Source organism: Leucopleurus acutus (genome assembly GCF_964270905.1).
Source record: "Leucopleurus acutus genome assembly, chromosome: 1".
NCBI classification, from domain to species: Eukaryota; Metazoa; Chordata; class Mammalia; order Artiodactyla; family Delphinidae; genus Leucopleurus; species Leucopleurus acutus.
In genome coordinates this window covers 144,479,223-144,497,958 of record NC_139142.1, presented here as the reverse complement: position 1 = coordinate 144,497,958, position 18,736 = coordinate 144,479,223, and the positions used below count along the sequence as shown (strand labels likewise).

At 34.0% G+C, this 18,736-nt stretch overlaps 1 protein-coding gene across 1 annotated transcript in view; it reads right to left on the bottom strand.

The window, feature by feature from the left end:
• SCAPER (S-phase cyclin A associated protein in the ER) overlaps positions 1 to 18,736 on the bottom strand; it is a gene marked incomplete at its 3' end in the record, with an annotated part of 494,945 nt that overhangs the window by 317,076 nt on the left and 159,133 nt on the right. Inside the window, exons 11-15 of the mRNA XM_082835986.1 lie at positions 13,654 to 13,824; positions 12,869 to 12,944; positions 12,555 to 12,672; positions 12,169 to 12,280; positions 8,734 to 8,874 (exon numbers count right to left, since the gene is read on the bottom strand). Coding sequence (XP_082692112.1) covers positions 8,734 to 8,874; positions 12,169 to 12,280; positions 12,555 to 12,672; positions 12,869 to 12,944; positions 13,654 to 13,824 — 618 coding nt within the window. The remainder of the gene's footprint in view (positions 1 to 8,733; positions 8,875 to 12,168; positions 12,281 to 12,554; positions 12,673 to 12,868; positions 12,945 to 13,653; positions 13,825 to 18,736) is intronic.

The following is an 18,736-nucleotide window of genomic DNA, read 5'->3' as shown; positions in this document are numbered from 1 at the left end:
AATGAATACTTCTTATTAAGAAGTACCATGGATAGTATAATTCTTTTTTTAAAATTAATTAATTAATTAATTAATTTTTTGGGCTGTGTTGGGTCTTCGTTTCTGTGTAAGGGCTTTCTCTAGTTGCAGCAAGCAGGGGCCATTCTTCATCGCGGTGTGCAGGCCCTTCACTGTCGCGGCCTCTCTTGTTGTGGAGCACAGGCTCCAGACCCGCAGGCTCAGCAGTTGTGGCCCACGGGCCTAGCTGCTCTGTGGCATGTGGGATCTTCCCAGACCAGGACTCAAACCCGTGTCCCCTGCATTGGCAGGCAGACTCTCAACCACTGCACCACCAGGGAAGCCTGATAGTATAATTCTATTTTATAAAGTTATCTATTCATTCAATCTGAACATTATTCTAAAGAGATTTCTGGAAGAGTATTTATAATGTCAATGGTAGCTACTTCTGAGGGTGGGATTTTGAGTTTCCTTTGCTACATATTGCTCGAATTCTTTAAAATGAGAATAAACTATTTTCATAACAATATGACCACTATTCTACATATAAAACAGTATTAAAGAAAGCTAGAGTAATGCATTTATACTAAGAAAGACAAGAGAAAGTCCCTAAAGGTTTTTAAGTTGAGAGGTAATACAATAATGCCCTTAAGAAAGATTAATTTGAAGGGAGTAGGGACAAAAGGCAAGAATAACAACTGCAAATATTGATAAATGATCACAAGCTTTCCAAGTCTAGATTAATGGGAGACTAGTGATACCATTCATCTGAAATATGAATTTCAGGAAAGGCAAATGATTTGGGATACAGGGGTGGTGAGCTGATGAGTTTCACTGGATACAATCATCAAGCAATAGGTAACTGAGTCTAGAGCTTCATTGAGAGGGTGGGGTTAAAATGCAGATCTAGGAGTCACTACAGAGAGGACAGCTGAAGCAATGAGAATGACTGTGATATTCAAGGAAAGGAATAAATGAAGTGGACTGAAGGCAGTAACATTTAAGCAGCAAAAGAAAAAGGGAAGATAGTAAAGCATTGGTTAGGAAAGCAGAAGGAAAACCAAGATAGCGCAGAAGAAAGTGTTCTAGAAAAAAATACATAAAAGTGTTGATAATGAACAGATCCAGAAAAGGCTTTTAAACATAGTGATAACAGAGTAACATTCTGAAAGGAAAGTACAGTATAGCACAGAGGAAAAATGGTGTCATAAGGAATTCAAGAAGACAGGAGTGATGAGGTAGTGGAAATGAGCACAGACAGCTCTTTCTAGGAATCTAGTGATTTCCAAAAGGAAAGAGTAGGTAATCTATAGAACAGGTGGAAGTAGTCAGTCTAGAGGAAGAAAGCAAAGGAGCAGGCACAAGAAGATAACTGATGAAGCAAATTTTAAAAGCAGGCAAGAGGACACAGCACAAGGAAAAGGCTACTGCCATAAATAAGGAAAAAGATGTCTTTTCCTCAAAAAAAAACCCCAAAACCCTGTAATTATGAGTAGACACATTGCATCTGAAAAGCTATCAATGAGACCATTAAGAAACTGAAAATAAAAGCCATTTTATACTATTAAATAAATGATAAAATCGGGTGCTGAATAACTCTGCCTGTAATAATAATCACTAACAACTAAATAGTAGATGACTTATTTTTAATCATCTGTGTATCCAAGAAAGAACTAAGACATTTGAGAAGACTGTTAATTTATGCCAAGAACTCACAAAAAAAGTATATGTGGAAAAAATATCTTACACAGGACTGAAATAAATATATTTGGTATGTCTCAAGAACATATTCTTAAATTCTAGTGGAACTTAAGTATATTTTAAATCACTGGATTATTAGAACTTCTGGATTAGTAATAAAACAACAGAAATGCATTAGGGACTTAAGGAAAAGGTAGGAAGTGGAACACAAATAGGATGTGGCATTCTATGAAATTGTAATATTTTACAGAGTATTTACAGCATACCAAGGATGGCATTAACTGCTTCACAATACGCACAACCTAATTTAATCCTTTCAGAAATTCTTTGAGATGTAGGTAAGATTATTCCTATTTTACAGATCAACAAATAGGCTGAGAGGCTAAAATAACACCCAAGACCATTCAGCTACTATGTGGTAGAGTCAGGACCTGAATCCAAATTTATCTAACTCCAGAGACTTCAGTCCTCACTATTATGATGAAAAATTACTTTTGAAGAAGGAGCAACTGTTTGATATATGTGGAACCAAATTTCCTGATCATAAAAATCACCTGGGGGGCTTATAAAAAAATAAAGCTCCTCAGGGGCCACTCTAGCATTACTGAAAAAAACCTGCAAAGCTTGGAAATCTCTTTTTAGCAACTCATATTACTGTTATAATCAGGCAAGACTGGGAAATATTGGCATGTGATAAAACCAAAGGTAGGAGGAGGTTTTGTCTCATAGATTAAAATGTCTGGGGATGAAAGTAATCGACAATGTTTCACACAAACTTTTAAGATATTTATGTAATTATACTAAGAACAATTCATTCATAAAATATTTAAATGAATGAGAGAACAAGAAAAAACTAGATTGTCTATTTTTATTTTCTTTGTAGATATAATACATTTCAAAAGAGGGTTTCAGAGATTATCGAAGAGAAAGCAATGAAAATTAAGAGAACCAACAGGGCAGCAGTTGGTAGCAGGGTTTTAAAGCAGAATTTCATATTAGCAAAAATCTTAGTACAGACTGTTAACTCAGTGAACCTGGATTATTAAGAATTTTTAAAACTGAAAATGGTAGCTGATATCTTTATGTAAAAACAACCAGCAGTCAACCACTTATCTTGACGGAAATTATTTAAACTATAGTTTGGGTTAATATGTTTATAGGAGCCACTTTGGTTTAATGAGATTATAATGAAAGTAAATATATTAGGCAATTAGATCAAAATTCATACAAGTCATATAAAAAAAAGACCACAAAATGAAAATACTAAACCAATAATAAGAACAGTGGTAAAAGCATAGGCTTTGGAACCACAAACATCAGGATTTTAATTCCGACTGTGTGACCATCAACAATCTGCCTTCAGACTGCTTCTCTAAAATATAAAAATAATACATAGTTCAGAATTTCCACTTCCAGCTATGATAGAGTAAGAGGGTCCAGATGCACCCTCCCACCTTAAACAACTAAAAAATTAGACAAATATATAAAGTATATGAAATTCAATGAATGTAACACAGCAAATATCAAAAGGACAAAACCACATTATTCTTGCAATAGATGGAGAAAAAGGATTTGACAAAATCCAATACCCCTTCATGATAAAAACACTCAACAAACTAGAAGTAAAAAGGAACTTCCTCAATCTTTGAAGTGTATCTATGAAAACCCCATACCTAACATCATACTTGATGATGAAAGACTAAATGCCTCCCACTCCAAAGATCAGGAACAAGACAAGGATGTCCACTCCTACCACTTCTATTCAGTACTGTATTGCAGGTTGTATCCTGAGCAATAAGCAACAACAACAACAACAAAAATCAAAGCCATCCAGATTGGTAAAGAAGAAGTAAAACTATCTCAGGTTGCAGATGGTATGATCTTGAATATAGAAAATCTTAAGGAATCCACTAAAAAGCTATTACAACTAATGAGCAAGTTCAAGCAAGGTTTCAGGAGATAAGATAAATATATAAAAATCAATTGTATTTCTATACACTAGCAGTAAACAATCTGAAAATGGAATTAAGAAAACAATTCCATTTACAGTCACCTCCAAAAGAGTACAATCAATACTTAGGAATTAATTTAAACAAGGTGAAAGGCTTGTGTGCTGAAAATTAGAAAACACTCCATAAAGAAATTAAGGAAGATTTAAATAAATGGAAAGATATCCTGTGTTCATGGATTGGAAGATCTAGTATTATTAAGATGGCAATACTCCCCAAAGCATGGTAAAAATTCAATGCAATCCTAACAAAACTCCAATGGACTTTTTTATGGAAATGGAAAGCTTATCCTCATCCTAACTGCAAGTTGCCCCAAACAGCTAAGACAACATTGAAAAAGAACTAAGTTGGAGGACTATAGTTCCTGATTTCAAAGCTTACTGAAGTGCTACAGTAATCAAAACAGTGTGATACCAGCATAAGGATAGACGTATAGACCAGTGGAATAGGACTGAGAGAAGAGAAATAAACCTGTACACCTATGGCTAATTGATTTCCAGCAAGTGTGCCAAGACCATTCACTGGGGAAAGAATAGTGTCATCAAGAAGCAGTGCTTGGACAAATGATATCCACCTGCAAAAGAATAAAGGCAGACCCCCTACCTCATTCTGTATATAAAAATTAATTCAAAATGTATCTATGACCTAAATATAAAAGCTAAAACCATAAAACTCTTAGAAGAAAACATGGAGGTAAATCTTCATGACTTTGAATTTCGCAATAATTTCTTAGCACAAAAAGTACAAAAAATAAAACAAAAGATAGATAAATTGGACTTCATCAACATTAAAAACTTTTGTGCAAAGAACATTATCAACAAAGTGAAAAGGTAACCTACACAGTGTGAGAAAATATCTGCAAATTATATATCTGATAAAGGACTAGTATTGAGAATATACAAAGAACTCTTACAGCTGAACAACAAAAAGACAAACAGCCCAATTTAAAAAAATGAGCAATGGACTTTGAATAGACTTTTTTCTAAGGAAGATATACAAATAGCCAATAAGCACATAAATATATGCTCAATATTGTTAGTCATTAAGGAAATGGACAGATTCCTAGAAAGACACAAATTACACAAGAGAAATAGATAATATGAATAGCCCTATGTATATAAAAAAATGGAATTTTTATTTAAAAAACTCATCCACAAAGAAAACCCCAGGCCCAGACGGCTTCATTGGTAAATTCCACAAAAAATTTAAGGAGGAAATTGTACCAGTTCCACATAAACTACTTTAGAAAACTGAAGAGGATGGAAACCTTTCCAAGTCACTTTAGGAGGCCAGCATATTCTGTTACCAAAAGCAGACAAAGACATTATAAGAAAAGAAAAAAAAAGATCAAAATCCCTCACAAACGTTGATGCAAAAATTCTTAAAATTTTAGCAAACGAAGCACACCAAAATATAAAACTGATATTATATCATGACCATGTGAGGTTTATCCCAGAATTGCAGTTACTTTGGTATCCGACAATCAAATACTGAAATTCACCATTTTAAGATCTTAAAAAAACACATATCATCTCAATAAATGCAGAAAAAGCAGGTAACCAAATTCAAAGTCCATGGTAAAAAAATTTTAGTAACTAGGAATAGAAAGGAAGTTCCTCAATCTGATAAAGAACATCTATGAAAGATCTACAGCTAATATCACACTTAATGGTGAAAGACTGAACACTTTCTTCCTAAAATTAGGAGCACGGCAATGATATTGGTTCTCATCATTAATCAACATTGTGCTAGTACTGGTTAATGCAATAAAGGGAGATTTAAAAATGAAAAACATACAGGAAAAGAAGTAATAAAACTAGAACTAGTAGGTTTAGCATGGTTGTAGCATATAAGGTAATACACTAAAATCAAATGTGTTTCTATAAATTAGCAGCAAACAATTAGAAACAAATTTAAAACAAGATACTATTGACAAGAGCATTAAAAATATGAACTGCAGATAAATTCCATAAAATATATACAAACCAAAATAAATGGAGATATATGCCATCAGACATATGGTTCAGAATACTCAATATCATTAGGATGACAAGTCTCCCCCAGATTAATGTATATATTCAATGCAATTCTAATCAAAATACAGGCAGGCCTCTTTCGGGCAGGAGGAGTAGAAATTCATAAGCTGATCCTATAAATTACATGGAAATGCAAAGAACCTAAAAGAGCAAAAGTAGTTTTAGAAGAAAATAAAACTTAAGGATTTATACTTGATTTCATGACTTATTATAAAGGTACAGTAATGAAGATACAGTTGTATTTATAAAGATAAATGTAACAGAATAGAAAATCAGAAATAGACCCACACATATATAGCCAATTGCTTTTCAACGAGGGTCTAAGGCAATTCATTATACAAAAGATAGTCTCTTTAACAACTGATACTGGAACATTATATAACCATATGAAAAAAATGAACCTCAACCCTACCTCACACCATATAAAAAACTTAACTCAAAATGGAACATAGACCTCACTGTAAAATTTAAAACTTCTAGAGAAAACTTAAGGGAAAATCTTAGTGACCTTAAGTTTACATAACTTTTTTAAATAGGGTACAGAAAAACATAAAGTATAGAAAAAAAAAGTCTATATGGGACCTTTCCAATTTTTAAAACTTCAAAAGACACTTTTAAGAAAATGAAAAGGCAATCCGTAGACTGAGAGAAAATATTTGCAAAACATAGATATTAATATCTAAAATATACAAAGTCCTCTAAGAAATTCTGCTATTTCCCACAACATGGGTGAAACTGGAGGGTATTATGCTAAGTGAAATAAGCCAGAGAAAGAAAGAAAAATACTGCATGGCATCACTTATATTTGGAATATAAAAGAAAAAGTGCAACTCATCGAAACAGATTTTTCTTTCTGTAGTTGATTTCTAGTTTCATACCATTGTGGTTGGAAAAAATGCTTGACATAATTTCTATCCTCTTAAATCTGTTGAGACTTGTTTTGTGGTCTAGTATGTGATCTATCCTGGAGAACATTCCATGTACACGTGAAAAGAATGTTTATTTTGCTGTTTTTGAATATAATGTCCTATAGATATCTATTAAGTCCAACTAGTCTATTGCATCATTTAAGACCATCATTGCCTTATTGATTTTCTGTCCAGATATGCAACCAACTGAAATGCCCATCAACAGATGAATGGATAAAAAAGATGTGATATATATATATATATATATATACACACAATGGACTATTACTCAACCATAAAAAAGAACAAAATTCTGCCATTTGCAGCAACATGGATGGACCTAGAGAACTTTATGCTTAGTGAAGTTAAGTCAGACAGAGAAAGACAGAAACTGTATGATATCACTTATAATTGGAATCTAAAAAATAATACAAATGAATATATATACAAAACAGAAACAGACTCAGAGATATAGAAAACAAATAAACCAGTGGTAACCAAAGGGAAGAGGGGAGAAGGGAGGGGCAAATTAGGGGTACAGAATTAAGACATACAAACTACTATGTATAAAATAGATAAGCAATAAGGATATATTGCTATTACATGGAATTACAGCCATTATCATGTAATAATTTTAACGGAGTATAATCTGTAAAAATACTGAATCACTATGCTGTACACCTGAAACTAACACAATATTGTAAATCAACTATACTTCAATTCAAAAAACTCAAAGAAAGAGCGAACAGAAAAGTAGTTGCCACAGGCCGGGGGGAGGCAGATAGAAATAGGAAGAGATTGGTGAAAGGGGACAAACTTTTAATTATAAGATGAATGAAATCTAAGCATCTAATGTATAACATGGTAGCTATAGTTGATAACACTGTATTGTATTGATATAATTGAAATACGCTAACAGGGTAGAACTCAAATGCTCACACACACACAAAAGATAAATATGTGAGGTGATGGATATGTTAATTAACTGGATGAGGGAAATCCTTTCACAATGTATATGTATATCAAATCACCATGTAAATATCTATTTTATTTGTCAACTATATCTCAAAAAAGCTGAAAAAGAGAACTGTTTGACTAATAACAAAACAATCTAACTTTAAAAAATGAACAAAGATATTTGAACAAACACTGTACCAAATAAGAGCTACAGATAGGAAATACACACATGAAAAGATGTTCAAAAAGCAAATTATAACCACATGACACTATACATAAAGACTAATATGGAATGGTTAGAATTACAGTATGTAACCATGTCAAGTGTTGGTGAGAATGTGGCTAACTAGAACTCACATCCACTGCTGGTAAGAGTATATAAAGTGTTTCTTTAAAAGTTAAACCTATCATAAGACTCTGCCAATATCAGGTATTTACCAGAGAAAATGAAAGCACACATCTGCACAAAGATTTGTACACGAGTTTACACAGCAGCTATATCTATAATAGCCAAAAACTGGAATGAAAACAAATGTCCATCAACAAGTGACTGGATTAACAAACTATGGTATTTCTACACAATGGTATACTTCTCAGCAATGAAAAGGAAATGATACACAATAGCATGGATAGAATTCAAAATAACTATGCTGAATGAAAGATGCCAGGGGAAAGAGTACATACTCTATGATTCCATTCATACAAAATTCTGGAAAATGCCAACGTCCATAGTGACAAAAAGCAGATCAGCAATTGCGTGGTAACAGAGTTGGAGGAAGGAATGAATTACAAAGAGGTATAAGAAACTTTTGAGGGTGATGGAATTGTTTATTATTTTCATTGTACTGATGGTTTCAGGAATATATATGTCAAAACTCAACAAATTGATGCTTCACATATGTGTTATTTATTGTCTGTGAATTATACCTCAATAAACCTGTAAAAAGTAATACATATCTCACAGGATTACTGTAAGAATAAGATACTGCACATAATATCAAATGAGCATGTAAAAATGCTGTTATTCTGGCACAGGATAAACATTTGATAAACATTAGCTTCTCATGTAACAACTGAAAAAGTACTCAAGTAACTAATTCAATGTTCAAAGCACCTAAGTTATACCTTAGCTTCTTCCTCTTGTGCTTTTTTAACAATTGCTTGTAACTGCACCTCTCGTTTAAATTCAGCATGAAGTAATTTCTCTTCCATCATCCTACGTCGTTGGTCTAGTAACTCTTCTTTCCACTTCCGGACATCTTTCTCCTATATGCAATGAATTATCACATCATTAATTTCAGCATACATAGTCACTTGACAAGAAGTGCAAACAGATAAACAGCTTAGGAATTATAAAGTCAAGAATATGGAAAGACCTAAAGGATCATGACTAATGATTACGAACACAGCCTATGGAGCCAGACTGATGAGTTCATAATCTACCATGGTCACTTGCTAGATATATAAACTGGGCAACTTTTTTAGCCTATGTCTCAGTTTCCTTATCTATAAAGAGAATAGTAGTAGTACCTAACTCATAGGTTTTGAAGATTGAGTAAATATATGTAAACTCTTAGAACAGTACATTAGACATTGCCCAAGAGAAATATTTGCTGTTATTATTATACTGCACTATGAGCACACTTAAAATGAAAATAGTGTATATGTCTTATCCTTATAAACATTAATGGCTCTATAACCCAAATTCAAGACAGATAATTTTATCCTAGAAATTGAAAAAAAGGTGAGAAGTCTGAAAAATAAATATTTGCATAAGAAACATTCTCTGAAGGAACAGAGAGTTTTGACTATAGAAGAATAATTACGTTAGCTCCCTTTACTTCCTTAAAACAATATCAAATAGAAGTAAAAGACTTGTCCTGTGCTCCAAGAAATCAGAACCTGCACCTGCAATAAGAATAAATTATAGAAAATCAATGTTGGCTCAACATGAATGGGAAGAAAACTAACATTTCAGTTGAATTTCATCTATATAATAATGTATTTAACCACCTAAAAAAGTATGATGCAGAAACAGTACTGGATTAGGAGCTAGGAACAGGTCCTTAAAGCTCTAGCTCTGCAAATTATTGGTCATGTGACATTGGAAACAGCCCTTAGCCTCTCCTAGATTCAGTTTTCACATCTATAAAATGGGGTTCAGGGGGACTTCCCTTGTGGCGCAGCGGCTAAGAATCCGCCTGCCAATGCAGGAGACATGGGTTCGATCCCTGGTCTGGGAAAATCCCACATGCCACAGAGCAACTAAGCCCGTGCACCACAACTACTGAGCCTGCGCTCTAGAGCCCGCGAGCCACAACTACTGAGCCCGCACGCCACAACTACTGAAGCCTGCGTGCCTGGAGCCTGTGCTCCACAACAAGAGAGGACATCGCAGTGAGAAGCCCGTGCACTGCAACGAAGACCCAAGGCAGCCAAAAATAAATAAATAAAATAAAATAAATTTTTTAAAAAATGGGGTTCAGGATCTGTTCAACTCTGTGTGCCTCACAGAGGTATTGTGGTGATCAGATGAGACCATATATGTATAGAATAGTGTTGAAACAATAACTTATTATATAAATGGAAGGTGGGATTTATCATTTAATAATTGAAGGGATACCTACATTGATGGGAAAATTAAACCAGAGAACCTCTAACGTCTTGTACAATTTCAAGAATTTACTATTTTGGGGCTTCCCTGGTGGCGCAGTGGTTGAGCCTGCGCGTCCGGAGCCTGTGCTCCGCAACAGGAGAGGCCACAACAGTGTGAGGCCCGCATACCGCAAAAAAAAAAAAAAAAGAATTTACTATTTTGTTTGCATGAGTATCTGGAGATTATATTATATAGTGAGAAAATAAAGTATATAATTTTATTTGTATTAAAAATACAATAAGAAGGGAAATTATAATTGTGTTAGAACATTTTTCTAAAGCTTAAAATGAAATAATATATTAACTCTTATAGAGCCCCATGACATGGAGACTGTTTTTCATATTTGATCTATTCAATCTAAATGATTAAAATCTTGATTAAAATGATTAAATTCTTGAGATTCAGGTAAAGAGAAAAATTACAGATTTTCTTCCTTTCCCAGCCAACTTTTCCACTGTACTAAGGAGAATCTTATGCCACCTCATTTTTACATTCAAATTATTTGGTCCAATTGTTTTCCCCAATTTTAAAACAAACATAAGTAATGCAAATATTTTTAACCTAGGCATATTAGTCCTCCTTTCTAGGACCAGAAGGTAACAAAGGAGTTCACCTATACTATAACGGTTACCTATCTTCTGTCATGCTATGTTAGGTATATGTAGTTCACAGACTTCAAGATGGCTCCAAATGATCCCAGCCACCTGGTATTCAGACCCTTGTGTTTTTCCCCCCAACACTGTATCAGGTTCGTGACCAATACAATTCAGCAAAAGTGATGGTATATCACTTCCAAGATTAGGTTATAAAAGACAGTGCAGCTTCCATTTTGGCAGCTCACTTGTTCATTCTCTCTCTTTCTCGTCTTCTCTCAGATTACTCTGTGAGAAAGGTAGCAGCCATGTTATAAGAACATCAGCCTACGGAAAGACCCACATGGCAGGATACTGAGGTCCATAACCAACTGCTAAAGAGGAATCCAGGCCTGCCAATAACCATATGAGAGTTTGGAGGTGGATCCTTCAACTCCAAATGACTGCTGCCCCAGACAACAGCTTGACTGCAACCTCAGGAGGGACTCTGAACAAAGAAATAACAACACAAGCCACTCCTGGTTTCCATGCCCAAGAAACTGTGAGCAGTTGTTTTAAGTGAAAATGTGTGTTGTTTTAAGCTGCTAAGTCTTGAGGCCCTTTGTTACACAGCACACATAACTAATACAGTACTCATGTCTGCCATGTGTAACTAACAATAAGAATGACCATATGCTGAGCAACAGCCACCCGAGCACCACGCTACTGTTTTACTTGCCACTTTCATCATCACAACTGGTTAACAATAATAATTGTCATTTTATGGATAAAGAAATTAAAAGGCAGTATTGTTATGTAATTTGCCCAGGGCATCATATCCTATTATGTGGTTCAAACCAGGATTTCACCTGATTGGCCATCTCCAGAGCCCATGTTCTTTCCACTACATCACACTAACCAGAAGTTACACTGCTCTAAATACTCCAAGAATCTCTTCCATAAATCTAATTAGTGCCCTACTTATTCAAATCTGATCATCTCAAGCTCAAAACTGTCCTACCAATTCATTGAACACTTTGCACAAGACTCCCCAAGGAAACCTCCACTGAAAATGGCAAAAGACAACGTGCAGCTTTAATAATCCATGCGAACTCAGCAAAACATCAATTTACCAGCTTTTTTAGGAATGACAAATTCTGTTTTCTTTCTTTAACAGGTAGCTTTCTGTGACTCAGCAGATAGAGATGCTTTTGTTTCCTAGTAAATTTATTTTTATTGTTCTTTTAGCTTCTCTCGAACCAGAAGAAGTCAAGTTGAAAATAAGCCCATTAATTTAAGGCAATCATACTTCCCTAAAAATTAAAAACTCACCCTTTCTAACAATTTCTGAAGCTTTAATGTTTTCTCTTCACGTAACTTTTCCCTTAGCTGCTGTGCTTTCATTTGTTTTTCTTCATGTTTCTTCTTAGATTCTGCAATTGTTCTATTAATACAAACAAATGGATAAGAGACACAAATGTTTACATGATAAAGTCAATAATATCTTCTTTAGTCTTCAAAGTTCTTAAAATAAATATAAAAAATATACAAAACTAACTTTGGCCTAAAATTTCACAGAAGCACTGTCACTTTTCAATGGATCTGGAAATGTCTTGAATAATGTACCTTAAAATAGTATGTAGTAACTCCATTTAATAGTCAAGAACATCTAGTTCCCTTCCTGTGAAACATTTCAAATTAATTTTCAAAGGCCAGACCTTTTACGAGATGGTGAGGAAAGTTTTTCATGCATGTGAATTCCATGTCCTGGAGGTCTAGCAGGTTCCTCCTCTACAATATCCCCCCAGGATGTATTTTGGCGCCAAGATTCACGAGCTGTTTTCAGAAAAAAGAAAACTGCTATTGCTTAACCACATAATTCTATAAAACCAACATTTGAGAACAGACTTTTAAAAGGCATCCCACTCTTATTTATTTTACACAAAAACCCCAAGTAATAAGATAATCTATTTTATACCCCTCTACCTATACATACAACACACACACACACAAACATACAAACATGTAATACCTTCATAATCTGCAAGGACATCGTTCCAATCCATAGACATACCACAGAAAGATACACTTCCACTGCCCATGCTGGCCTAAAATGTAATAAGAAAAATTGAGTAACAAATATTTGAACCAATTATAACCTTATAAAATGAACTATATATGAAATTTTTCTACCTATTGCTCATATATTTCATTGAGCAAACAGTCCAAAACCAGAAAAAAGTTACATACCTCTTACAGTCACAATAATTACCAAGTTAAAAATACCACAGCCTATACATTTTAAGAGGAAGACTAACCTACGTGCCATTAACAGCAGAGACAAGCCAAGTAATTTTAAAAGAAAACTACTGGGTTTAAACTATTACTACATAAATTCTGACATATTTAGAGCATACATCAGAAAAGCTAAAAAGTATTTGTTGGGCATTAAAATTTAATAGGATAACATAGCAAACATTCATGATACTTTTATTCTTTAAGAAATCCCTCTCATCAACATATATATCCTGAGCACCTAGTGATAGCAAGGCAATGTATCATTTGATTTTATTAGCAGAAGGAAAGATATATCTTTGACTCTTCTTCAATCTGTACAATTATAATCTGAGAAATGTTACGTATTTACTTACTCTGAGATTCATTTTCTTGATTTGTAAAATGAGAAAACAACTTCCAACTTGTCAATTGCATTATATATAAAAACACTTAGTAATGGTAAAGTGCTTAAAAAAAAACTTGCTATTGTTTATCGTATAAGTCTCAATCACCCAGAGAATAAAAATTCTAAAAGCTCACAGAAAAATCACTGTCGTTGTCAGTTTCAATATTGATATCATTGTTTTCTTCAGCTTCAATTTCTCTAGTTAACTGTTCCTCTTCAGCAATAGCACTAGCAATGGCTTCTTCATTGGCCTTTTCTAGACGATCTGCTAGCTCTTCCTTTTTAGCAAGAACTTCTGCCATAGACTATAAAGTTAAAAACAAAATCAGTTGACTGGAAAGTTAAGTAAGTATTTCTTTATGTTCTAATCATAAATAGTATATATAAAAATAGCATTGATCTAGAATTATAAAACTTGGGGTCCAGTTATATGACTCGGAAATTTCTTAAAAGCAAAAGACTATTTTATATTCCATAAAATGATACAATAATCCATGAGACCTTTTTACTAAACTGCTGTGTATGACAAACTGTGAAGTTGTATAAATAATAGTTATTGTTATTAATAATAAACTGTGAATTTCATTTGAGCACCAAAATTCAAAACATTTACAGGTCAAATATTTGAAAAACCAAAGAAAAACATTATACTTTAAAGGGAATATAAAAAAAAAATTATGCCGTACTGGTGATGACACTTTCTGAACATATATACCTTACTTAAAATTATGCATTAGAATTATGTAATACAAATATATGCATCAGAATTATTAATTAATAAATCCCTATAAAAAGCTAAATATGCATATTATAAACCCTAAAGCAAACAGTGAAATAACAAATATTTATGGCTACTAAGCCAACAAAGAAGATAAATTATAAAAGAAAATTAATCAAAAAGATGGGAGAAAAAGGAAAAAGGGGATGAAGAACAGATGAGTCAAAGAGAAAAACAATAAGATGATAGATTTAAAGGAACCATATTAATAATCACATTACACGGAAAGAGAGACTCAAATTGGATAAAAGCAAGACCCCAAACCACATGCTGCCTATACGAAACCTAATTTAAATATGAGAATATAAACAGATTACAAATAAAAGAGCTACCATACTAACACTAACCAAAAGAAAGTTGAAGTACTAATATCAGACACAGTAGATTTCAGAGCAAAAAATATGACAAGGGATAAAGAAGGTCATTTCATAATGATAAACTGTTAATTCACTAAGAAGACAAAACAATCCTAAAGGTTTATGAACATAATAATAGATCTTCAAAATGAAAGAAGCAAAAACTGATAGAATTACAAAACAAAATAAACTTAATGGGAATGTAAAATGATGCAGCTACTTTGGAAAACAGTCTGATAGTTTCTCACAAAGGTTAAATGTAAAGTTACCATACGACCCAACAATCCCATTCCCAGATGTATACTCAGGAGAAACAAAACCATATGTTCACACAAAAACTTGTACACAAATATTTAAAGCAGCATTATTCATAAATTCGAAAAAGTGGAGAAAACCTAAATGTCCATCACTGATGAATGGATAAAATGTGGTATATTCCACATTTTTCAATCAGTGGAATATTATTTGGGCATAAAAAGGAATGAAATACTGATACAGGCTAAAACACGAATGAACCTTGAAAACAATATGCCTAGTGAAAGAAACCATTCACAAAGACCACATATTGTATTCCACTTCTATGAAATGTCCAGAACAGGCAAATCTATAGAGACAAAAGACAGATTAGTGGTTGTATAGGGCTGGGAGGGTGGGGTGAAAGGGAGGACTGCTACTGGGCACTGGGTTTCTTTTTGTAGTGATGGAAGTGTTCTAAAACTAATTATGGTGATGTCTGCACAACTCTGTGAATATACTAAAAAACACTGCACTGTACACTCTAAATGGATAAACTGTATGTTATGTAAATTATATCTCAATAAAGTTGGCTTAAAAAAAGTAGCCCCACAGATATATGCAGAGATTTCAATACCCCTCTCTCAACTGGTAGAACAAGTACAGAAAATTGGCAAAGGAAACCTGAACAATATTATCAACAAAACTGACTTAGATATTTTCCCAAGAGAAATGAAAACATATGTTCAAAACAAAGACAAACGTTCATGGTGCCTTTATTCATAATAGAGAAACTGGCAACAACTCAAACATCTGTCAACAATTGAATGGATGAACATACTGAGTTACATGCACACAAGAGAGTACTCCTAAAGACAATAAAAGAAGAAGGAACTATTAATATACACAACTACATGGATGAATCTCAAAATAATTATGCTGAGTGAAAGAAGCTAAACAAAGATTACATTATTCCATATACAGAAATTTCTTAAAATGCTAATTAATATGTAGTAACAGCAGAATAGTGATAACCCTGGGAAGGGGAAACAGGGAAGAGCAGAAAGGAGGGATTACAAAAGAGAAAGTGAAAACTTTTGGAGGCAATCGATACTTTCATTATCTTGATTATAGTGATGATTTCACAGGTATAAACACATGTCAAAATATATCAATGTGTATATCTTAAATATGTGAAGTTTACTGAAAATCAATAACACCTCAATAAAGGTATTAAAAATGCAAGTGCTTGAGCTTCAGCTTATTATTGAATTGGTCTGGAGTGGAGCCTAGACATGGGTATCCTTCTTAAAGCTTCCCCTCCCCACTTCATTTCCCCTGTCGATACTCTGCCCCCTCAAAACATACAAGATTGTCCCTGGGGAAGAGAATGGGGTAAGAGAGTTTAGATGACAGACTGTTTCTTTGCATCATAAGCTTTTTCTCTGTAAACGCTAGAATATTATAGAAACTAACTTGTTAAGGTGCCACACAAATATCATACCTAACAATGATTTAAAAAAACTATTAAAGTTAAATATATTTAACTTTGCAGAAAGTAAATTCTCACATAAGCCTATTTCCTTCTCAATTTTATCTTCTCCAGAGAACATTTCTATTTCACCTCTTAAGACCTGAAGAGGTTTTAACAGAGTAACAGAGCTTACGGATGAAATAATGATTAAATTATCCATATACAACTTCTACTATTTTCACACTGTGAAATTCAAATACATACCTGCATACATAATCATTTTTTAAATTTCTAAATTTTCATTAAAATTTGTAATTTCAGTAAATCTAAAAAAAATAAATCCATGGTAGCTAGGATTTACATCAGCACATTTTTACAATGGTGGCAAAAGTGGACCTTAAACATAAAGGGTTCTTTATGTTTAATAAATAAATTTTATTATTATAAATTCTTACAGTCATTTTTTGCTTAGGCTTCTGTTAAATAAGAGAACTACAGATTTTTTTAGTTGAACCATGTATGTGACAATACTATATTGAGGGGAAAAAAGAAAACAATTTTCTCAACACTGCAGCAATTCTCTATAACCCTCTATTTAGAACCTAAACAATAACATGCTTATCTAGAGCAACCCACAGAAGTATCTGTGCCAAGACAAATTAAAAACATAAAATTTTCTCAAAATATTAGTTTAGTTAAAATTCCTCTAAGACCTCTAAGGATATGATAATATTCATATGTAAAGCAGAACGTATTTTCCTTCAAGTATGTAAATGTCATTCTCAAAATAACCAAGAGTTTTTAATACTCTACCATAAGCTTATTTTACCTACGTGATCAAAATAAAAATGATGAGAGAAGAATTTTTAAATAATTATTTTATGCTTATTTAACTATAGGATCTTTTTCCTCTTTCGAAATTTGAATCTCATAGAATCCATTTGCAAAATACATAATTTAATATGATAGCTAGCTATGAAAACAAAAATATAAATACGACCAATTTCTACCGATACATTAAACCCACTATTTACATGACCGTAAATTAGTTAACCTTTAAAACATTCGCACTAAAAAACCTAAGTTAAAAAAAAGTTGCCCTTTATTCCTTTATAAAGGAATCTAAATATTTGTTTTTCTTATTACTGTAACTCTTATTTTTCCCTTAAACAATCCATATCAAATTTCAACTATCTAATCTTGTTCTCTCTCTAAAATGTATAATTTGGCCTAATATCATCTGCTGGTATCATCTTTCAACATGATGAGGCATTAAGTTTAAAAAGAAATTATAGTATACAGTGGCCAATTAAAAACTAAATTTGGAGTGTAGGAGGAGGAACCGAGATGGCGGAGTAGAGGGACATGCTCTCACTCCCTCTTGCAAGAACACCAAAATAACAACTAGCTGCTGGACAATCATCCACAGGAAGACACTGGAACTCACCAAAAAAGATACCCCACATCCAAAGACAAAGGAGAAGCCACAGTGAGAAGGTAGGAGGGGCACAATCACAGTAAAATCAAATCCCATAACTGCTGGGTGGGTGACTCACAGACTGGAGAACACTTATACCACAGAAGTCCACACATTGGAGTGAAGGTTCTGAGCCCCATATCAGGCTTCCCAACCTGAGGGTCCAGCAACCAGAGCAGGAATTCCTAGAGAATCAAACTTTGAAGCCTAGTGGGAATTGACTGTAGGACTTCTACAGGACTGGGGGAAACAGAGACTCCACTATTGGAGAGCACACACAAAGTAGTGTGTGCATCGGGACACAGGGGAAGGAGCAGTGACCCCAGGGGAGACTGAACCAGACCTATCTGCTTGTGTTGGAGGGTCTCCTGCAGAGGCGGGGGTGGGGGGGATGCTGTGGCTCACCATGGGGACAAAGACACTGGCAGCAAAAGTTCTGGAAAGTACTCCTTGGCTAGAGACCTCCCAGAGTCTGTCAATAGCCCCACCAAAGAGCCCAGGTAGGCTCAAGTGTTTGGTTGCCTCAGGCAAAACAACCACAGGGAGGGAACCAAGGCCCACCCATCAGCAGTCAAGTGGATTAAAGTTTTACTGAGTTCTGCACACCAGAGCAACAGTCAGCTCTACCCACTAACAGTCCCTCCCATCAGGAAACTTACACAAGCCTCTTAGATAGCCTCATCCACCAGAAGGCAGACAGCAGAAGTAAGAAGAACTACAAATCTGCAGCCTGGGAACAAAAACCACATTCACAGAAAGATAGACAAGATGAAAAGGCAGAGGGCTATGTACCAGATGAAGGAACAAGATAAAACCCCAGAAAAACAACTAAATTAAGTGGAGATAGGCAACCTTCCAGAAAAAGAATTCAGAATAACGATAGTGAAGATGATCCAGG